This window comes from Lepisma saccharinum, chromosome 12 (genome assembly GCF_977018435.1).
Source record: "Lepisma saccharinum chromosome 12, izLepSacc3.1, whole genome shotgun sequence".
In the NCBI taxonomy this organism is placed as follows: Eukaryota; Metazoa; Arthropoda; class Insecta; order Zygentoma; family Lepismatidae; genus Lepisma; species Lepisma saccharinum.
In genome coordinates this window covers 62,203,940-62,223,889 of record NC_139240.1, presented here as the reverse complement: position 1 = coordinate 62,223,889, position 19,950 = coordinate 62,203,940, and the positions used below count along the sequence as shown (strand labels likewise).

The window sequence follows — 19,950 nt, the reverse complement described above, 5'->3', positions numbered from 1 at the left end:
TTTATTATGTATCATCTCTAACATCACATTTCTTCCCACTTTTGGCTAATCGCTACAATGAAGATGAATACATACAAGCAGTATTCGAAGTCGGAGTGCAGGAGTACACTCCCCAACACACACACACACTACCACCAACTGCACAATCTAAGTATCACCCAACCTGCCAGGATAAGAGACGAACCTTTTCTTCTGTCCCATCTCATTTCGAAATCATTCACTTGTCCCATCTCCTTTTATGAGACGAGACGGAACATGCCTCGTCTCGTGAGCAACACTAACATTAACAATAGAAGCATCCCCCTAGCTGTCCCCAAAGTCTCGAGCAAACATCCTCCCATGTAACAATTTCCAGTTCAATGAAATGTCACTCACAAGGAAACAGTCATGCCCAGGTCGAGGGTCAAACCTGGAACATGCGACTTCCTCAGATAAATCATGAATTTTGTGTATAATAATTACAACGCCAGTTCATTCCTGGTAATTCTGAATCTGCAGTTTGGTTTGCATATATAAGCAGGATAATATTTAGTTTTCGAGGGCTGTACCGTCGAAACGAGGAGTCAAAATAATAATAATAAAAATATTAAGAAAGGTTTTCTTTGTATTTATAATGATAAGCCTTTGCATACGTTGTTAATTCTATATCTTTTCTAGACTTGAGACGAGAACGAGAATTGCTTCCCAAACCGAGACGGATGTTTATAAATTGAGACGAGACTGTCAATGAGACATTTACAAATAAACACGAGACAGACATTTACAACTCTCAACAAGAACTAGACCAAGGCTGCCATGTCTCGTCTCGATAGGATCCTTAGTGGTGAAGTTGTGAACCAACCAATTAATGCGTTAGAGATAACGAGATGAGGCGGCTTTTTTCGCAGTACAAAATTCAAAATAATTATATCGTACCATTTCAGTATGGGATATTGTTATACACATGGGCGTATATATAGTTCACGGGGGGGGGGGGATGGATCAACTTTTGGTATGATTAGGGTTGCTTTATTTCGTAAGTGAAAATCTAGGACACTGCTGGCCGGAAGCTTGTTGGGGAGCATGGGGGGAGGGGATGTTGGACCCGACAAAGTTGTGTGTTTGTAGTCACGAAGTATTGATACTTTTCTGTTCATCTTGTGTCACTACGTTTTTAAGAACCAAATTTCTTTAATATGATTCGAGGGGGGAAAAATAACTGATTTGATAGTCTCAATGCAGTTTCTTATCGCAGAAATTCCGAAACTATCAGGAAATTGCAGATATTGGTCTGCAGTCCCATCTGGTGTGTGGAATTACGAAATTTCCTTCCCATCCGTATCCCGTCCTATACGTCTCTAATTTGAGAGAATGAAATAAGTCCGAAGGAATTTTTTATGAACAAGCGGATAGAACAAGGAAACTGGTAATTTTAGTGAACCAAAAAAAGAGAGGGGTTGGAACCGTTGAATCCCCCTTAAATACGCCCATGGTTATACACATCATTTCCTTGTAATAATTATACATAAACTAAGTATAGATATGTACTGTGCAAATAATGTAATCTTCTCAGTGTATTTTCTCTTATCTGCACAAAAATATTTGATCATAATTTGCGCAACAGAAATGGAACACAAACTGAAATTGCTTTATGGAAAAGAAAGTTAAATAGGCTTTATAAATAAAGTGAAGAATGTGAAAATTCCTATCTTGCACTACATAGATTACGGTAAGTATCGATAAATATAAGTTTAAAAATTATTTTTGAGTGTCTGGTCAGCAAACCAATTTTATAAGCAATATTTTTCGTATGGCCTGAGAACACACACGCAACTGAACCCTTCCATTTACCTTGCACGTGAGCAGCACGGATATTTCATAGAAGAATGATCATTACAAAGCATAGCTTTCCTTTCTCCTATCGCTCCTCCTTCCATTATTTAAATCGGGACAGATTTGTAAAACTGCTGCACGTGTTCGCTCACCGTGGGCTACCCATCCGGAACTGGACGCTCGAAGCAGACGACAAACGAGCTCTCCCTAAGGAGTGACGTAGTAACATGGCGGCGGCGTGTTTTCAGCTCAACGCTAGCCTCGCAACTTTGGAAGTCTCGTTTCTGCCTTAAACTGGACGCTGAGAAACGCGAGAACTTGCAGGGGTTATTTTTCCAGGGTGTAGTTTTTAAAACTGCTGTAAAAAAAATTGAGTGGAAATGTCCATTATACTGCGTATCAGTTGCTGATGTGTGAGGAGAACTTTTCATACTCTTTCTTCCAAATTCGAACAATTTCTCACCTAGGAAAAAAACTAACATAGGAAATATTATAATGTTTTATGGGGAAAAGACTAATGTTGCGTCATTACTGCCATCTGTTATTATTTTGCATACTATTTATCTTCTTCCATAGTTGATAATAGAAGAGAAGAGAAATTTTGTTGTAAATAGAATTATTTTCAGTTCGTTAGGAACCAATATAGTTGAAAATGTCACTTTCTTCTGATGAAACCATTGAACATTAATTTTAATGCACTTTAGATTGTCTACGTAGTCTATGTAAACTACAACCCAATGTAATCTACGCGTATATTACGTGTAGGCAATGCATGTAGACGTAAACTTATTCGCGATTAAAATTAACCGATGTGCCATCTGGTGGGATTTTCAGGAAGTACTCTAAGTAGGATACGTTGTGTTGAAGTCGTTTAAAGCATGGGGAATATGCGAGAGAGTAAGGTCTACTGTTCAGGTTTTTTTTTTGTTGCTCTAAATCGTTTTATGGGTCAGAACAAATTAAAAGGTTTCATGTGTTTCCACCCCGTGGAATCAACAAAATGAAATTTGTTAATAAATCAAGGAAAACGTACTTGACAGGATTGGTATGGGGGATATAACACAATTTCGGCAAGGAAATTACGAAGAATGCACGAGTCTGCTTACATTATTTTTTCGATATATATATATATATATATATATATATATATATATATATACATACATATATATATATATATATATATATATATATATATATATATACATATATATATTTTTTCATGAAAGTAAAATTTTAAATTGTACTTTATAAATAAAGCTTTTTTTCCCGAAAAATCATGAAGCGTCTTACCCAATGCGTCCATGTATTACCGGTATTACGTATGTGTGAAATTTGGAACATGTGCAAGTCGATTAAGAAAGAAGATGAAAATAGTTTGAGAACGAATTAATGTCAAATGTAACCAGAAAAAAAAGTGGACATGCTAATTTTCGTGTTTCATTCAGTACGATGTCCTTTTTCAGTGAGTATAGCCTGGTCATGAAATCGTGAATATTATTATTAAACCAGCCTTTCTCTTTCGAGAAAGAACTGCAACGATATGTTCGCAATTTTCTCCTGTCCCAGCTTTTCCAGTACAGGTCAATTTTAATTCCTTTATTTTCAAATAATTTCCGAGAACCCCAGTTACAACATGACGTGCAGATGATACAGCACTGCTTTGGACAACCAGTGCGTATACATAGTTTTGTCTGCATTTTCCGTGTTATTTTTGGCTATCATAATTAAATCCTTCGTTCTCAGTACAGCTTCACGTTTGTTAGAGTACCTGGAATTCACATCGCATTCGTAATATTTAAAAATAATGCGTAATTTAAACGTTTTCTACCGTACCATTCATGAAAACACGCTGCTATTTTGTACTACTGCTGAATGTAAACAAAGATTTGTCCTACTTAGAGCGGCCATATTGGAAGCGACACTAGCGCTCAGGTGGTAATTTTAATCGCGAATAGTCTACGGCACATCACTGGGTGTTGGTGAGCCCCTCTCATTGGGGTGTCGACTCAAAATTTCGCAAGGACGCCATTGCCGCCATGAAGGCTCTGCACATGCGCATTGCGCAGTCGTGGAGTGACGCAGCCCTGAGATTGCACAACAAGGGGCCCGTTCCGAAAGTCGCACGAGTTTAACGCGTTAAACGAGTTATGGTAACTGACCGTTCCATAAGTGCTTCCGTGCGTTTCGTGAGTTTCATTATGCTGTCCCAAAAGTCGCATTCCGTGCGTTTCGTGCAAGAACGAGATTCACCAAACGCACGGGCCAGGATGCTGGTTTGTTCCGTGAAAATCGTCTGCTCCTTGCAGACAAAGCGCGTGCTGATGGATTCAAACTGCACTAGTTCGGAAAATGTATTATAATTTTAACAGATAGCGATATGAAGCAACATGCACAAGATGAGTATGCCTTGACCGTTCTTAGAATGTGATTAAAATGAGTAACAGTGGCCATAATAGAGTTTATTTTTGCCATAAGGACATTCCTTCCGCTGACGCCATGCGGAAACTTTCTCTAAACAAAACGCTGCGCCTGCGCTTTCGCCTAGAGTGTCCCATAAGTCTGTAAAATAACTGGTTTCACCAGATTCACGAGTCCAGTTGTTTTCGTTGAATGCGTTCGTTTCGTTAAGACTTTCGGAACGCACCCAAGGAGAAATAAAAAATTATTATGAATAAATGTACCACCCCCCTTTGTTTGAAAGAACACCATTTAGTTTTCTGCATTTTGGTCGAGAGGCTCGAACGTTATCAGAGTAGACAGAATTCGTAGCGATTGGGTCAAAAGTTGAAGAAAAGAGCGACGTAAAACAACAAAGATAGAAATACAAACAAGCTTATGTAGAACAAATTCTGTGAAACAAACGCATCCTTAGTGTTACGCATAGACATACTACTGTGTTACGAAACGATTATTGTCTTCTGTCATTTGAATTATGGATCTTGACCCGGATTCTTTATTTTAGGAGAAAGAGAGGGTTGATTTCCAATGAAGAACGCTTTTGCAGGTCGTCTGTATCTAAATATTTGTTTAATGTAATATCGAAATGGCGATATATGTTTCAAAATTTGTGCGTAACTCGGATAGAACCCGTTAATTGGATTATTCACGTTTCTTAAGAAGTTATGTATGTTGCGCAACATCGTTTGGATATCCGCAATACGTTCGTCACATCGAAACTTGATTTTGAACGAGGGAATGGGCAGTGGAATGAAGGGAACGGAAATACTTACCTCCATGATGGTCTAGGAAGATGTTTTCAAATATGCATTCGCCAGCTTAAAAATGGTGGAAATTAATACGACAGTTGCGTCAATTTTCGTAATTTGTGTTTTGTTTTTGTCTTATGTGTCTTCATTTCTTGGCGTTTGTTTGATAATAGTGGGAATATTTATGTACTATGATGTTTATGTTTGGGGAGAAAGGCGCCTAACTTCTGAAGAGCTCTACAATTTTGTGTCTTCAGTTTGTGTGTGGACTCATTCTGGAATATCTTCTATAATGCAGAAATTTCAAGATATACAACGAACGAGTAGTGACTTTAGAAGTGAGAATTATGGATCGAACTCGTTTTATTCTCAAGATACAAGTACCGACGATCTACCCCATTCAGATCAAGAAAATAGAAGTGTGGTTCTAAATGACAGTGGTGTAAAGTCAGTTTGTAATTCAGTTTCTCCAATTGCAATGCACAATTCCTCACGTTTCTTACGTTCTTCGAGTAGTTGGAATGCAAGCGATAGGTCATTTGATAAGGAGAAAACAATTTGCACAAATGTTTCTTCCAGACATTCACAGTACAAGAGTTTAAACTATTCACCCAAGGGATCACCATGGGGAAATAGCATCAGTCCAAAGATTAGAGGAAGTACAAGTGGTGTAAGAATTGCTCACAGCAGTCCAAGTAATGTATTAGCATCCAAAGCAAGTAGCACTAATTCAGGGTAAGTGCAGTAATTAATATAAATTGAAGGGAAAAGTTACATGGTCTTTGTCTATAATAAATTGGAATTTTGATTTTTGCATGTGTAAACATCTTGATTACAGGAATTAAAAACCTAAATGCACTTTTCCCCCACTATTTATGGGTCTAGTACTACTTGCTATGTAACAATATATATTGTCTAATGACTATTTTCATGACGCATGAACGGCCAACTTCCAGTTGCTGGATGCTACTCTTGTAATTATGCAGGTCCCTACCCTACATCATATGAATTCAGTAAATGTATACTTACACATGCTACAGAGCCTTAAGGAATACTTAACCATGTTATTCTTGTAGAATGATTTTTCGGTGACAGTTCGTTATATCGGAGACACATTAAAATCGGATGTTTTGTTTTTATCATGGTTCATACTTACGAATTGTGTATTGCGGAACATAGTTCAAGGTGCCATTATGCTTTTTACACGAAAACTAATACAATTTTTCACATAGAGAGTAGGTTTTGTTATTCCTTTTTTCGCTTCCCTAACACACAATATGGCGGGCACACATTGACTACCGTTGTCAGTATGCAGTGTTTACAACCTTATTCACTGAAAATACCTACTATCATGTTCGTCACGTGTGCAAATTTAACATTAGCCCCACGAACAATTTCCGATAAGGTTAGGTTAAGCAAGCATAGTTAAAAAATTAAACACTGACAGGGGGTTATGTCATCAAACGTATGGAGCATCCGGTTCACGTAGGAAAGAAATGGCATTTGTGGGTCGGTGATATATTTCTCTTGCAAAATACCGGTCATATAGATTCCACGATGAAAGAAAATACCTCGACGAACGTTAGAAAACTTAGAGAAACTCATTTCCGTAAGTAGTTTCTTGTGTAAAAATGAAGAAATGTGTCTCCGATATAACGAACTGTTACCGATTTTTCTGTCCGATACTTCCAACTGGCTATTTGTTATCTCTTGTGCAGGTAATAGAATAGTGCTGCCATCTTCAAAACATTTAGTGGTAATGGTTCCGATTGTTTTATGATTTCTCCTAGCACAAAGACTAATCGTAGAACTTTGGAAATCATTGTCACACGAAATTTGAACCTTCCTTAAAGTAATGAGCACTGTTTGGACTCTGAAAAATAAGTTATTTATGTTGAAAGAAAACTTGAAAATTACATTACGCACTTCTCATGGACAAGATATTCTCCGTCGACAGGTGACAGTAAATATCGTAGAAGCGTGGGAATGAATGTAGAAGGAAATCGGAACCTTAGTAGAATGCATTTAGAGACTTTATTTTAATGCTAAGTGCACCAAACCTAACCTAACCACGAAAGCATGTATTGAACAAAACCTTAAGTAACAGGCGTACATCGAAATCAAACTATGTAAAAATTGCATTCGTAGCATGATGAAATAGCAATAATGGAACTTGGGCCGTAATGAGCCCAAAAAAGTTATTTATGCTAAAAAAAGACAACTTAAAAATTACCTTACGCAAGCATGCGTGCTTCCCATGGACAATATATTCTCAGTTGACAAACGACTGGAAGTATCGTAGACTAGTGGGAATGAATGTAGAAGTAAATCGGAACCTTAGTAGAATGCATTTAGGGACTTTATTGTAATGCTAAGAGAACTAAACCTGGCCTGCCTAACCTAACTACTACGAAGGCATGTATTGAACAATATCTAAATCGCTAAAACTCTGCAGTATGTGTTAACAGAGAAGTAAATCGAAAGCAAACTATGTTAAAATTTCATTCGTAGCATGATGAAATCACAAAAAAAGAAGAAAAAAAAGAAACTTGGGGCTCATTTGGTATTTTGGTTAGCTTTTTCTCTTGATGTAGAACATGTCTCTTGTAACAAGTAAAAATCAGATTACACAGTCCCTCCATTGTGGTCATATCCATGGTATTCTTGTGAAGATCAGAAGTATTTTTCACTTATGTCACAAAAGGTTTACAACTTAAATAACATAAGATGCGAATAAATTCTACATATTCTTTAGAATATTAGGCCAAAGTTCCTTTTGTTTTATTGCGGTTTTATCATCATGCTACGTATGTAATTTTTCCATGGCTCGATTTCAATTTACTTCTGTTAAAGCATACTGGGGATTTTCTTGACACTGGGTTTTCACTTCCATATAGCCTACTCCTATGTTATTCTGTACTTGGCCAACAGCCATTAGTTTACTATGGTCTTGGTTACGAACTGCCCCTTCTACCTAGGTCTTCTTCTTCACACATGTGAGGTATGAAGGGGTTTCTGGTATTGGTTCGCAGATTCTAGTCATTTACCATGCGTTGTTCAGACGTGTACTTTCTTCCTGCCACCAAAATATTTCAAGATTTCAATCTATGGAACTTATACAGGCTGCATGAAACTTTTTCTAACAACAAGACAGCTTTTAGTGATGTGTTGACAATGGTTTGCTGCACATATTTCGTGCTTGCCCACACCATATACCTATTTTTTTTTTTTTTTTTCACATAACTTACATACTTTGAAATATGCTTTCTTAGTTAGGTTAGCCTGGCCAGGTTTGGTTCCCTTAGCATTTCCTTAATAATCTATTATTTTTAGGTTAGGTTAGCCTGGTTACGTTAAAGAATAACATCCCTAAATGATTACTACTGCAGATGTTATTGTTGCTCTCAAACATGAAACCCCCTTCGAGCCTCCTGCGCACATTCAGGAAGAGGAAAATGGCTACTGAAAGCAGTTTGTGTAATGCATGAAGTTTGCCAAACTGAGAGTTTTGCGCAAGGTTGTTCTAACATCTAATTTTGCCCATACTTTGAAAACGGTGATGATTATTTTCAGTAAGGTTCTAAATTACGTTCGCATTCTTTCCCACTACTTTCCGATACTTACTGTCGCTTTTATAAACAGAAAATGATTTGTCTTTTGGGAGCACACATGCTCGCGTAAGGTATTTTGTTTTTTTCAACATTATTAGCTACTTTTTCGTAATCCGAACAGCCCTCATTACTTTAAGGAAGGTTCAAATTTCGTGTGAGAATGACTGCCAACATTCTACGATAATTAGTCTTTCTGCTATGAAATTTTGAAACAAATCATAAAACATTCGGAACCGTTACCGAATATTTTATTTATTCAAGTTTTATAATTCTTTGTAACATTGAAAAATATATCTGATGGCCACAAGAGTAACATGTACTTGTTTGTGTACAATAGTCAATAGTATTACCCCCATGAAAATGTATATATGAGTAGGTTAGGCAGGCTAAGTTGCATCCACACTTTCTTCTGCTTTGCATCCATATAACATTTTTTAATCAGAAAAAATAGCTTATGAGAATAGATTAGTCAGGCCCAATTTTATTGCATTAGTATTTCTACGTGTACTTTTTCTTCTTTATATATATAAAACCTCAAAATATAATTTCAGCAGCCAAATTTGAGATTGATAACTTCAAACGAACATATACACATTCTACAAACTTCAAATATTAACTTGCACTTCTATTAAAACTTCCAATTGTTTTCTTAATCAGCATACAAGCCTTGCGAATATCATTCAGCATGTGGAAGTTGGTCCACATGAAATCTTGAATGTATAATAATAAACTTATGTAATCAGTAAGTTCAGGCACGAGTTGTGATTTTAGTTTTGATATGTGGGTGTGTATTGGAATAGTTTTATTTAAATTTATTTCTGGAAACATGATACATCAGTCCATTGAAGGTTTGCATGAAATTTCACATTTTTTGTAATAAAGAGTTTCCGATTTATGAGAATTTAGGGGTGAGGCAGAAAATATTTCAGTACAGGTTGCTGTTGTTGAAAATATATTTATTACATCCCCACTATAGTGCAGGAGGCCTTAGAAAGAGCGTTTCGCGGGCTAACAGCAGACGTCGCTCGCACACTATTGCCGATACTCTCGTGTCGTCTGCTCCTCAGCCGAACAAACAGGCCGAGGTAGCAAGAGGCAGAGGTCACTCACCCTTCCAGAAGGGTGCAGCGAGCTAGCTGTGGCAACCGGGCTCGCTGGTTCGCGGACCTGATTGGTTCCTGCAGACACACACCTATATTGTCGTCTGCGGTAAGCCTGCGAAGCGATCTTTCGAAGGCCTTCTGCACTATAGAGTACTGCCGCGAGCCACTTTCAGTCGCTCATGCCGGACCCTGTGGCTGAGTGATTAGCACATTGCGCTGCGACGCCAGGGGTCCCGGGATCGAATCCCGCTTGGGCATGGTTGTTTGTGAATGTCCATTCATCAATTTCATCACTCATCCCCATCTCCGCAAATTAGCCAAGAGGCACAAAACGTGAAGTAAAATAAACTAAATCAATCAATCACTCGCTCATACTCGTTTCAGTCTCCCACGCTCGATCGAGCTACGCTTGAGCATTTACAATGAGATATCATTTTAATGTGACACGTAGATACATATATGTAAAATATCTATCCTGGCAATTTCAGCCCACAATTATCCGTTTCATTTTCATGTACCTTAATGGTAACATAGGCTAAACTACGTTTTAACATGGAGATGATGACTATGTTCACTTAAGGTTCAATTTCATTGCATCTTTCACTTCACAATCCATATTTGTGGACCTATTACCACAGACAAATTACGGTTATAAAGTTACGACTGGGCTTCAGACATATACTGCTTGTCTTGCCTGTTCGAACATTATTTGCTTGAGCGAAGGAGCTCTACATTCTGTACACTTTCTAGCATTGTCTGCACAGCATAAGCCTTCCAGTCTTCTCGGTAAATGTCTGTTATATCGGAGACACATTTCTTCATTTTTACAGAAGAAACTACTTACGGAAATGAGTTTCGGTAGCATTTTGAAAGATCGTGGAGGTATTTTCTCACCGTAGAATGCTGTACAACAAGAAATATAAGCACTTTTGATATAATAAACTTGCATTTTGTGCAAAGCGACAACATTATGCCATTGTTTCCATTATGTACCTGCAGATGGCATGAGCATCAAAAGTCACGCAGTCTCGCAAATGTTTCCAAACGTGCCTTTTTTTTTTTTTTACAAGAATTTCTTTTTTAATTATGCTTACCTAACGTAACCTTGCTGGAAATGGTCTGTGGGGCTATCGTGAATGGTTTTTGGGGCTATCATGAATGGTTTTTCGGGCTATCCGTCAATGGTTCGTGAGGCTATCGTGAATGGTTTTTGGGGCTATCCATCAATGGTTCGTGGGGCTATCATAAATGGTTTTTGGGGCTATCGTGAATGGTTTTTGGGGATATCCATCAATGGTTCGTGAGGCTATCGTGAATGGTTTTTGGGGCTATCTGTCAAAAGTTTGTGATGATATAATGAACACGAAAGTAGATATTTTTCGGTTGAGAAGGTTGAAACACTCCATACCCACTCCAAATCGACAAATCACAAGCACGACGCTCGATGATCCACAGCTTGTTGCGCCATATTGTATGTTCCGCAACGGAAGAAAGGAATTAAAAGAATTACTCGTAATGTGAAAAATTGAAGTTATTTCCGTGTAAAAAGCATAATGGCACCTTCAACTATGTTCCGCAATGCACAATTGGTAAGTACGAACCATCCGAAACACAAAATATCCGATTTTAATGTGTCTCTGATATAACAGACATTTACCGTCTTCTCAAAGTCAATTATTGGAGGCTGTTTGTAACAGTGTAACCTGTATAGCATAACACGCCATGACTGTATAGAGATTGTTGGTTTACACACTAGTAGGTATAATGTGTATGTGTGCAATAAGGTTCTGTATTGCTCAAAAATAGCCTTCATTATCTTCCCATTTTGTCACTGTTTTACAATATTCAGTGAGGGTAAAGCCACCCCCTGCACATTGAAACATTGAAGTGTTTCAGTAGCAGCGATTGGGTGCCAAGACTGCGGGAGGGACAAGGACAGTTTACTTGCTCTTGGTAGATAAGTATTTAGCATTAAGAGGTCATGGTGCAGGTACAAAAAGTGGGGGGAATTAATTAATTAATTCTTGCCCTGGAAAAGAAGGCTCTACTGGTAACAGCATGAGTAACTATACTATACATTCTAATGTGTGGTCAACTCAACCATAATGCTGTGGATTTAAAATTCACTTAGCAACAGTCCAAAATTTTATAATGGCATGTTTATTATTTTGATTTTATGATACACATGATATAGAAAATACATAAATATTAAAAAAAAAACAAAAAAACATGTGCTCGTGTTATTTTAAGAAAAGGTAATGGAAATTTCCACATGCAAACACGAAATATTAAAAAAATATAATAACAATAATTACATTAAGGTGCCATGTTGAGTGTCAGTATCCAGAAAGCCCCATACTACTTTTACTACCTGGCTGCACTCCACCCTGACCCGAATTATCCAAAATTTGTCTGTTTGTGCACGGTGTCTGGTTAAGAAACAGATACATAAAGACGATATATGCAGATTTAATGCTTATAATACAAATACACGATGGACTACACAATAAACACTTAAGTACTGTAAATTCGGCTGTAGAATTAGTATCTACAGCATTCTTGAAACCGTATGCGTGTGTCACGGTTCCCCTCGCAAAGACTTGCTTACGACAACTACCCATGCAGAGAATTTGGCTCAGCTCTCGGGACGTTCCCGAATTTCACATGTGGGTGTAAAAGTTCCCATTTTTAAAGTGTGGGGGAGGTTTGCAACTGTCCCCAGTGTGGAGCAGTTTGTTGCAATAATTAAATAAAATAACTTTTCAAATGTCACTTAACACATGAGTATATTAATCAATCTTTTACAGTCACCATAGTAATGAATAATAAACAAAATAACATCAACATTGAATAATAGTACAACAGAATTTTCTTCGTTCTTTTCAGATTAAATAACAAAATATAATTGCAAAAATTGTCTTTGAATTGAAGAACTGTTGCAGGTTCTGCACGTTTTTACCCCCACACATTCCATACATATAAATCACTGGACACTGAATGAATATACATAAAAAAGAGAAAGAAGATAAGAAACACTTAATTGTTCATTGTTCAATGAACATGCCAGGTGAAATTTTTCAGGCACCATGACAACCGAGCACCCTGTATTTTTCTATCCCTGAGTACATCTATGATTTTATGTGCATGGTTGTTGTTAATTATTGATTTTTAATGAGATATCACACTTCTCGACACAATTAGTAAACATGGTCCTTTGTTTTGCACATCAATTTTGAGAAGAAGAATAGTATTAAAAAACCTGCCATTTTTTGTTTCAGATTTCGTAACCTCTGGGACATTCATATGTACATGAAAATATTCTTTAGACAAGGTGTATACCAGTCTGGAAAACCTGGACAAGTCAGGAAATTTACATTATTTTTTCTGGAAAAATCAAGTTTCATAGTAGAACTCTGGCTTGGCATTTTTGTACTGGATTCAGAATACTTTGAAATCTTTCTTCTTAATTCCAATTGGTTTTGTTCAAATTCCAATCATTTATAAAAATTGATATTTTAAGGAGATACAATTTTCTAGAAATAGAGAATTTACATTTCAAGTGTGTTGTGGACAAACTATGCTTTACTTTCACTCTTTTGATATATTTTTGTACACAGATAGTTGGATTTGCGTTTTTGGGGAAAGATCGTGCTCCTTATATGAATGTGGGATATAAAAATTTTACGTCTTTTGTGAAAGTACTTTCAATTTTGCCCGGAATAGAACAACCATCAATGCTCTAATCAATTTTACTCAGGGTGGCTACTCACCGGAAATTTCTTGAATTCCGGGAATCATGCATGAATTCTGAATGAATTTTTCTCCATAGACATGAAAAATTGGAACTTCTATTAATCCAAACCACACTGAATTTATACATATTTATTGATGACCTGAGGCAAGTTTTTCGCAGTTTAGCATCTATTTTTATCGAGGGAGGAAGTAAGAAAGAGTTGCGTGGAAAATAGCTCCGAATTATCTCACTCCGTGAACTTTGTTAGTGTCCATTGCAGAACAATCTGTCTGACAGATGGAAGATTATTGAAATAAGATATCTTGAAGTTTATTAGATAAATTTGAGTTTGAAATTCTTATACAATTAACAATTTTTCATAGATTAATATATCCCATACCATTTGCGACTTGTGTTTGTAGATGTATTTCGAGTCTGAGTGTGTGAAATGGCAAATGTAAAATCTGTACCTTGAATTAGATATTTTAAATATATATACCGTTGAATTGAATTAGACTTTTTGAATACATTGGAATCGCACAAACCGTTTATATTGTTAATGTATGTGTGTGGGTGGTGAAGGGTGGGTAATACATAAAGTTGTAATAGAGAAAACAACTGTTTGTACCTTTGAATTTTTGGAAAGTTTGCCTTGAAAACCGTGAATTATACTTGAATTTTATCATGGTCCTAGAGTGGCCACCCTGTTATTGGTCCTGCAAATCACAATAGTGATCTACTTGACCGTGGCTCCCAATCTTCCTTCCTGGAACAGTCCAGCTACTATGTTTGTTCAGCCATTATTTGAAATTTATCTATTGCTAACAAGTTGTTAGAGCTCATATTTCAGTGAAACACGACCACTGCAGTGTTAGGGAAAAAAATCATTGAATTTGATTGATTGATTGAGTTGGTGTTTTAAGTCCACTTTATGTACAGTAAGGCTAATTGGGACTGGACCTACAGTTTAAAGTGGGATCCGAACCACTATGTGCCTCCACCGGGTATTGACCCGGGACCCCTTGATTAAAAGGCAACGACGCTACCACTTCACCATCGGGGAGACCTAAGACATCATTGAACGAACCTACAATACTTGAACGCAATGAAATTCAAGTATGTCATATCTCCATGTGTACATAAATGAAAAAAGGAAACAAATGAAATATCAAGAGTTGTTCCATAGAAATTATGATAAATCCAATGTTTAAAGGTAAATTTGGTAATAAACATTATGCTCGTTAGTTTAATATGTAGAGTGTAATGTTCCTTCTTCATGCGTGCAATTTCGAACAGTAACCGAAGACCATATTTGTGAATTGCCAGTCATATTATTTCTGCAACATGTCAACAATTTTTCTGAATTTATGATTCAGTGCTGATGTACCTTTTCCTTATTTTGCAGTTTGTTTATTGACTGCAATAGTCCAGGCTTCGCAAGCAGAATCGTCAAATACCAAAGCAGCTACTCTTCCCCAACCCACCAGGCTCAGTACTCTGGCCATGGGCAGTACCCACTCGTCAAATTAAACAAATCGAAGGTTCCTGTATTGAATCCACACAATACCCAAAAGCTGAGGACGCCTGTGAAAGTTCGTATTGCACCTCCCAATTCAACTCCTCCAGAAAGGTAATTTTCTATACACTTTGGAAAGTAGGTATTGTGTGTGTGTGCGTGTGCGTGTGTGTGTGTGTGTGTGTGTGTGTGTGTGTGTGTGTGTGTGTGTGTGTGTGTGTGTGTGTTTTTTTAGAGCTGAGCCGATACCGATGTATTGTCATCGGTGAGTATCTGTTGATTTTCTTTCACCGATACCATCCGCTACCAAAGATTTTCAGTGGCTAGAAGAGTAGGCAAAGGCAACAGCTCATCTCAACAGTTGTCCTTTTTAAAAATTCGTTCACCCTTCCTTGTGACAGATTGTGAGACCAGCACAGGAAGTTCCATAGATTTTCCTAGAAACATTGGAAGCAGATGACAAGATCAAAGGCATGGGCAAGTGAAAGCTGAACCCGAACGTGACCATGAGGGCATGTAACTGCTTAGTTAACGCTGTAGGAAATAAACCATTCATTGCCAATTCTTGCTTGAGGATCGTGGTCGTAAATAGGTGGATGTTTCTAAGCCCCCGCCACACTAATGTAGGGTCAGGTAGTCGTGGAGTTCTTGGAAAAGAGGGATGAATATCACTGTGAAATTAGCTTTGTTATATCTACGTTCAAGCAGGAAGTGGAATGATCAATTTATACTTATCCTCTTCACTTCTGTCTTTCGCATGACTGCCGGCATCAGCCAATGATAGCCATTTATTTCCGCCGAAAGCTGGTCCCTGTGGCCGAGTAATTAGCACATCTCGTTACGACGCCAGGGTTCTTATAATGGCCTGGGCATGGATGTTTGTGAGTGTCCATTCATCAATTTCATCACATCTTCACTCGTCCCCATTTTTACAAATTAGCCAAAAGTGGCACAAAAAGCAAAGTAAAATGTAGCAAATCAATGAATCAATCAATAATTTCCGCCAAGATTAGATTGGGAACATACTGCTTTGAATGACAGTACTAAGAAAGATAAGCTAACCGGGACTGGACCTACATTTTAAAGTGGGACACGAACCACTATGTGCCTCCATTGATTTTCGAACCCACGATTTATTGATTACAAGGTGAGACAGCAACACCATCGGAGAGGCCCCTCTAAATATTTATGTACATCACTACTTACAATAATGTACATAAAATATTTATGAGAAACTTTACTTTTCATCAAATGGACGTACCATCATTCTTTTTGTTATTCAATAAATATTCAATTTCTTTACTTCTTTCACATTAATTTCCTCGCCAGGACAGTTGTTTTTACACAAAGTTTAGTGGTCTTGACTAAACGTAAGCTACCAGGGTCGTTCAAGGTTGACCGGGACTTTTATTTCTGCAGAGGAAATAGGTAGCAGAAGAAACACCAAACTATGGCAGTTTTTCAAAGTATTCTCCATGCGCGCCGAGGCACCGTTGCCATCGTTCTGGCAGCTCCCGAATTCCTTTGGCGTAGAAAGAACTTGGTTGTTGTCGTAGCCACTGGAGGACATCGCTCCGCAGTGCTTCGTCTGTCGTGAATTTCTTCCCTCCCAGATGGTCTTTAAGGGGTGCAAATAAATTATAATAACTGGGGGCTAAATCCGGACTGTAGGGGGGATGGGGCAGAACTTCCCAGCGCATGTCAGCCAGAGTTGTTGTTGTCACATTGGCCGTGTGAGGGCAGGCATTGTCATGGAGAAGAATGACATTTCAAGACAACATCCCAGGTCTTTTCTTGCGAATGGACTTTCGTACAGTACCACTCAACAATGTGGAGTAATACTGGGCATTAATCGTGCTCCCTTTGTCCAGAAAATCCACATGGATAACGCCCTTCATGTCCCAGAAGACACTTGCCATGATCTTTCCAGCGGGCGGCTGCATTTTGCTTTTCTTGGGGGGCGGGGAACCTTTATGCCGACTCTCCATGCTGCATCTTTTGGTCTCTGGGGTTGAATTGTGCAACCATGTTTCATCACACGTGATGATGGATTGCAACAATTCATCACCTTCTGCTCGAAACCGATTCAGAAGCTGTTGACAGACCGTCCTGCGTGTCCACTTCTGATCGAATGTCAGCTGGCGGGGAACCCACCTGGCACAGATTTTGCGGAAGCGGAAGTGGTCGTGAATGATTGTCTCAACACTCCCGACACTGATATTCACCTCGGCAGCAATATCCCGCACTGTTACTCGCCGGTTCTCAAGAATCATTTGCTCAACATGTGCGATATTCACTGGTGTGACTGCAGTCGGGCGAATGTGTCCATGCGCTTCATTTGTCACCAGCTCCCGTCCTTCGCGAAACTGCTGACACCATTCGTACACTCTTGTCCGCGACATCGTTTGTTCACCATACTGTGCTTGCAATCGTCTGAAAATCTCATCTGGTTTCACTTTCTCCTTCACGAGAAATTTGATTACACACCGCTGCTCCACAGCCACAGACACACTGCTTGCCGCCATGTTCGCTGCAACTGCTGCGCATGCGCGAAATACGTCATGCCGGGCGCTAGTTACTCGCGAAGAAATACATCACGTCACCCGCACGTTTCATCATGATGCGGCTATTCATTAATTTTTTACGTACGAAAATCCCGGTCAACCTTGAACAACCCTTGTAGATGATGAATATTTGCTGTTTTATCTCTGATTTTATAGCGTCTTTTTACTATTTATGTAATAGCAATATTTTTTTAGTCAAGATAGAAAGAACAAAATAAGTATTAACGTTGTCTTTCCTCCATTTCTTAGTCTGTGGTTACATGAAACAATACTCCATACACATTCAGAGAAATGAAGTACTAATTAATTAATTTTCATATCATTACAAATAATTATATTAACATATTAAATAGAAACAATTTTATTATTATATTTTTGAGACACTTGGCTCGGACTGGCTCCTCAAATTATATATTTCTAAATGCGTGCCTAGTGATGTGACGAGTTAGCATGACTCTGTAACTAGCCTTTGTTATTTTGGACTGGAATTATACAAGTATCGGTATCGACTCAGCTCTAATATATATTTACAATTGAATTTGTTCTTGTGAGATTCGTCATACAGGGTGAGTCAAAAGTCACGTTACACAGGAAGTTTTCCTTGTCTTCTTAATTGTTTTTGAACTGTTGAATGTCCTGTGTCCTGGTGCATGGATCGGTCACCGTGGTCCTGTTGAGTGGCCAGCGCAGTCTCCAGAGCAACTGATTTTGTCCTTTGGGGTCATTTAAAGGTTCTCGTCTACTCAGTTAAGATTCAGAACTTCCAGCATCTGAAGGAACACACTGTGTAATGTGCCGACATGATTATGCCAGACGTTCTGCAAAAGGTTCTGGAGAACTGGAAACGTCGCGTACACAAATGCAGTGATTTTCAATGTGCACATTGAAGATGATACTATAAATCTCTACGTAACCTGACTTTTCACTCATCTTGTATATTAAACTAATGTTCTAGTGACACATGTGTCATAGTGCACTAGTTTCTGCATCAGATTCTTTTAAAAGCGAGCTTATCGTATGAAAAATATCACTTGAGCATGTATTCATTGACATTACAGTCATTGAAGAAATGTTGACTAGTATATGTGCAGAAACACCAAAGTATGGTCTGTACGGTGGGTGACATTGGCAGCACAAAAACAAAACAGGCACTCGCAAAGCATCCTATGAACCCTCAAAGTATTCCTCCAGTGCGTCCACAACAATATTATAGTTGCTATGACTTTTATTTTTGAGCTGCCAATGTAGTTTTGTGACTAATGTATGTAAATCAATACTTTTTAATCATTTTTTTGGTGTCTCCCTACCAACCCCTGATACACATGTACATAGTTTATACATAGTTCAGTTCCAGACAGTGTTCTCGTCCATTTGTATATTTTGAATTTTTGTGCCGGTTCTGTGTTCTTGTGAGAAACATGACTTAGCCCCAATCCTCATATGAGGCACGCCCAGAAAGTACATGTTGGTAATAATAAAATAGTGAAAGAAGTTCCTTAAAGAAAAAAAAAAACTTTTTTTTTCTGAAAGTACATGCCTTTAGCTATTTTTTTATGTAGGTACCAATGTTAATGAGGCACTTATTGTACCAGGAGACAAGTTTTTTGTACACCCTCGTCATACACTTATGCTTCCAGTCTATTAAATTTAATAATGCCTTATTTGAAATGGCGAGTTAAGACTGTACTTAGCTTTTTCTTCCACTCAATCATATACAAAAAAGATGCATTAACCCTTAAAGGACAGGCCGTGACACCAGTGTGACAAGCAGCTTTTTCTCATAGTATGCTACTTTTTTAACATACCGTAACTTGGTTCTACATGAGTCTAGAGGCATGTAATTAACAATTAGTAAAGTTTAATTTCATTGTTACTATTTGGGGGGTGGGGGGATGTCCGAAAAATTGTTTTTTTTTTCCTTTTCTTTGCAATTTATTTTCATTGGTTTTGAAAACATTGCTTCTTTCTCAATTTTGGTGTTTCAAAACACACTTTTCGCAATAGAATAGTATGACGGAAATTTTTCCACATCAACGCCAGGCATTAAGTGGGTACCTTTTGGAGATTCACGTCCTGGCGTGAATAGTTACTTTCCCTTTTTTCTTCTTCTAACTGAATACGGAATTAGTTAGTGCTAATACCTGGAAAATCAGCCTCGACATCTAAGGGTTAATGTTTTAAACACAAAGTACGTGTTCATTTTACATATCCTTAGACACATACATACACACATACTTGCACCCAAACACACATTACCCTTATACTTGTAAGTCATATCATACTGACTATAGTATGTAAATTCTAGAGTACAACATCTAGAATAGTGTACCACTGACTACAAGGTATTCTAAAATTAACTTCATGCTGGTATGAATTTACATTCAGTCTGCTTGACAGAGGAA

At 37.9% G+C, this 19,950-nt stretch overlaps 1 protein-coding gene across 1 annotated transcript in view; it reads left to right on the top strand.

Moving 5' to 3' along the window:
• The first annotated feature begins 5,033 nt into the window (after positions 1–5,033).
• LOC145996144 (uncharacterized) overlaps positions 5,034–19,950 on the top strand; it is a 56,892-nt gene continuing 41,975 nt past the window's right edge. Inside the window, exons 1-2 of the mRNA XM_083132480.1 lie at positions 5,034–5,756; positions 14,874–15,098. Coding sequence (XP_082988606.1) covers positions 5,098–5,756; positions 14,874–15,098 — 884 coding nt within the window. The 5' untranslated portion in view covers positions 5,034–5,097. The remainder of the gene's footprint in view (positions 5,757–14,873; positions 15,099–19,950) is intronic.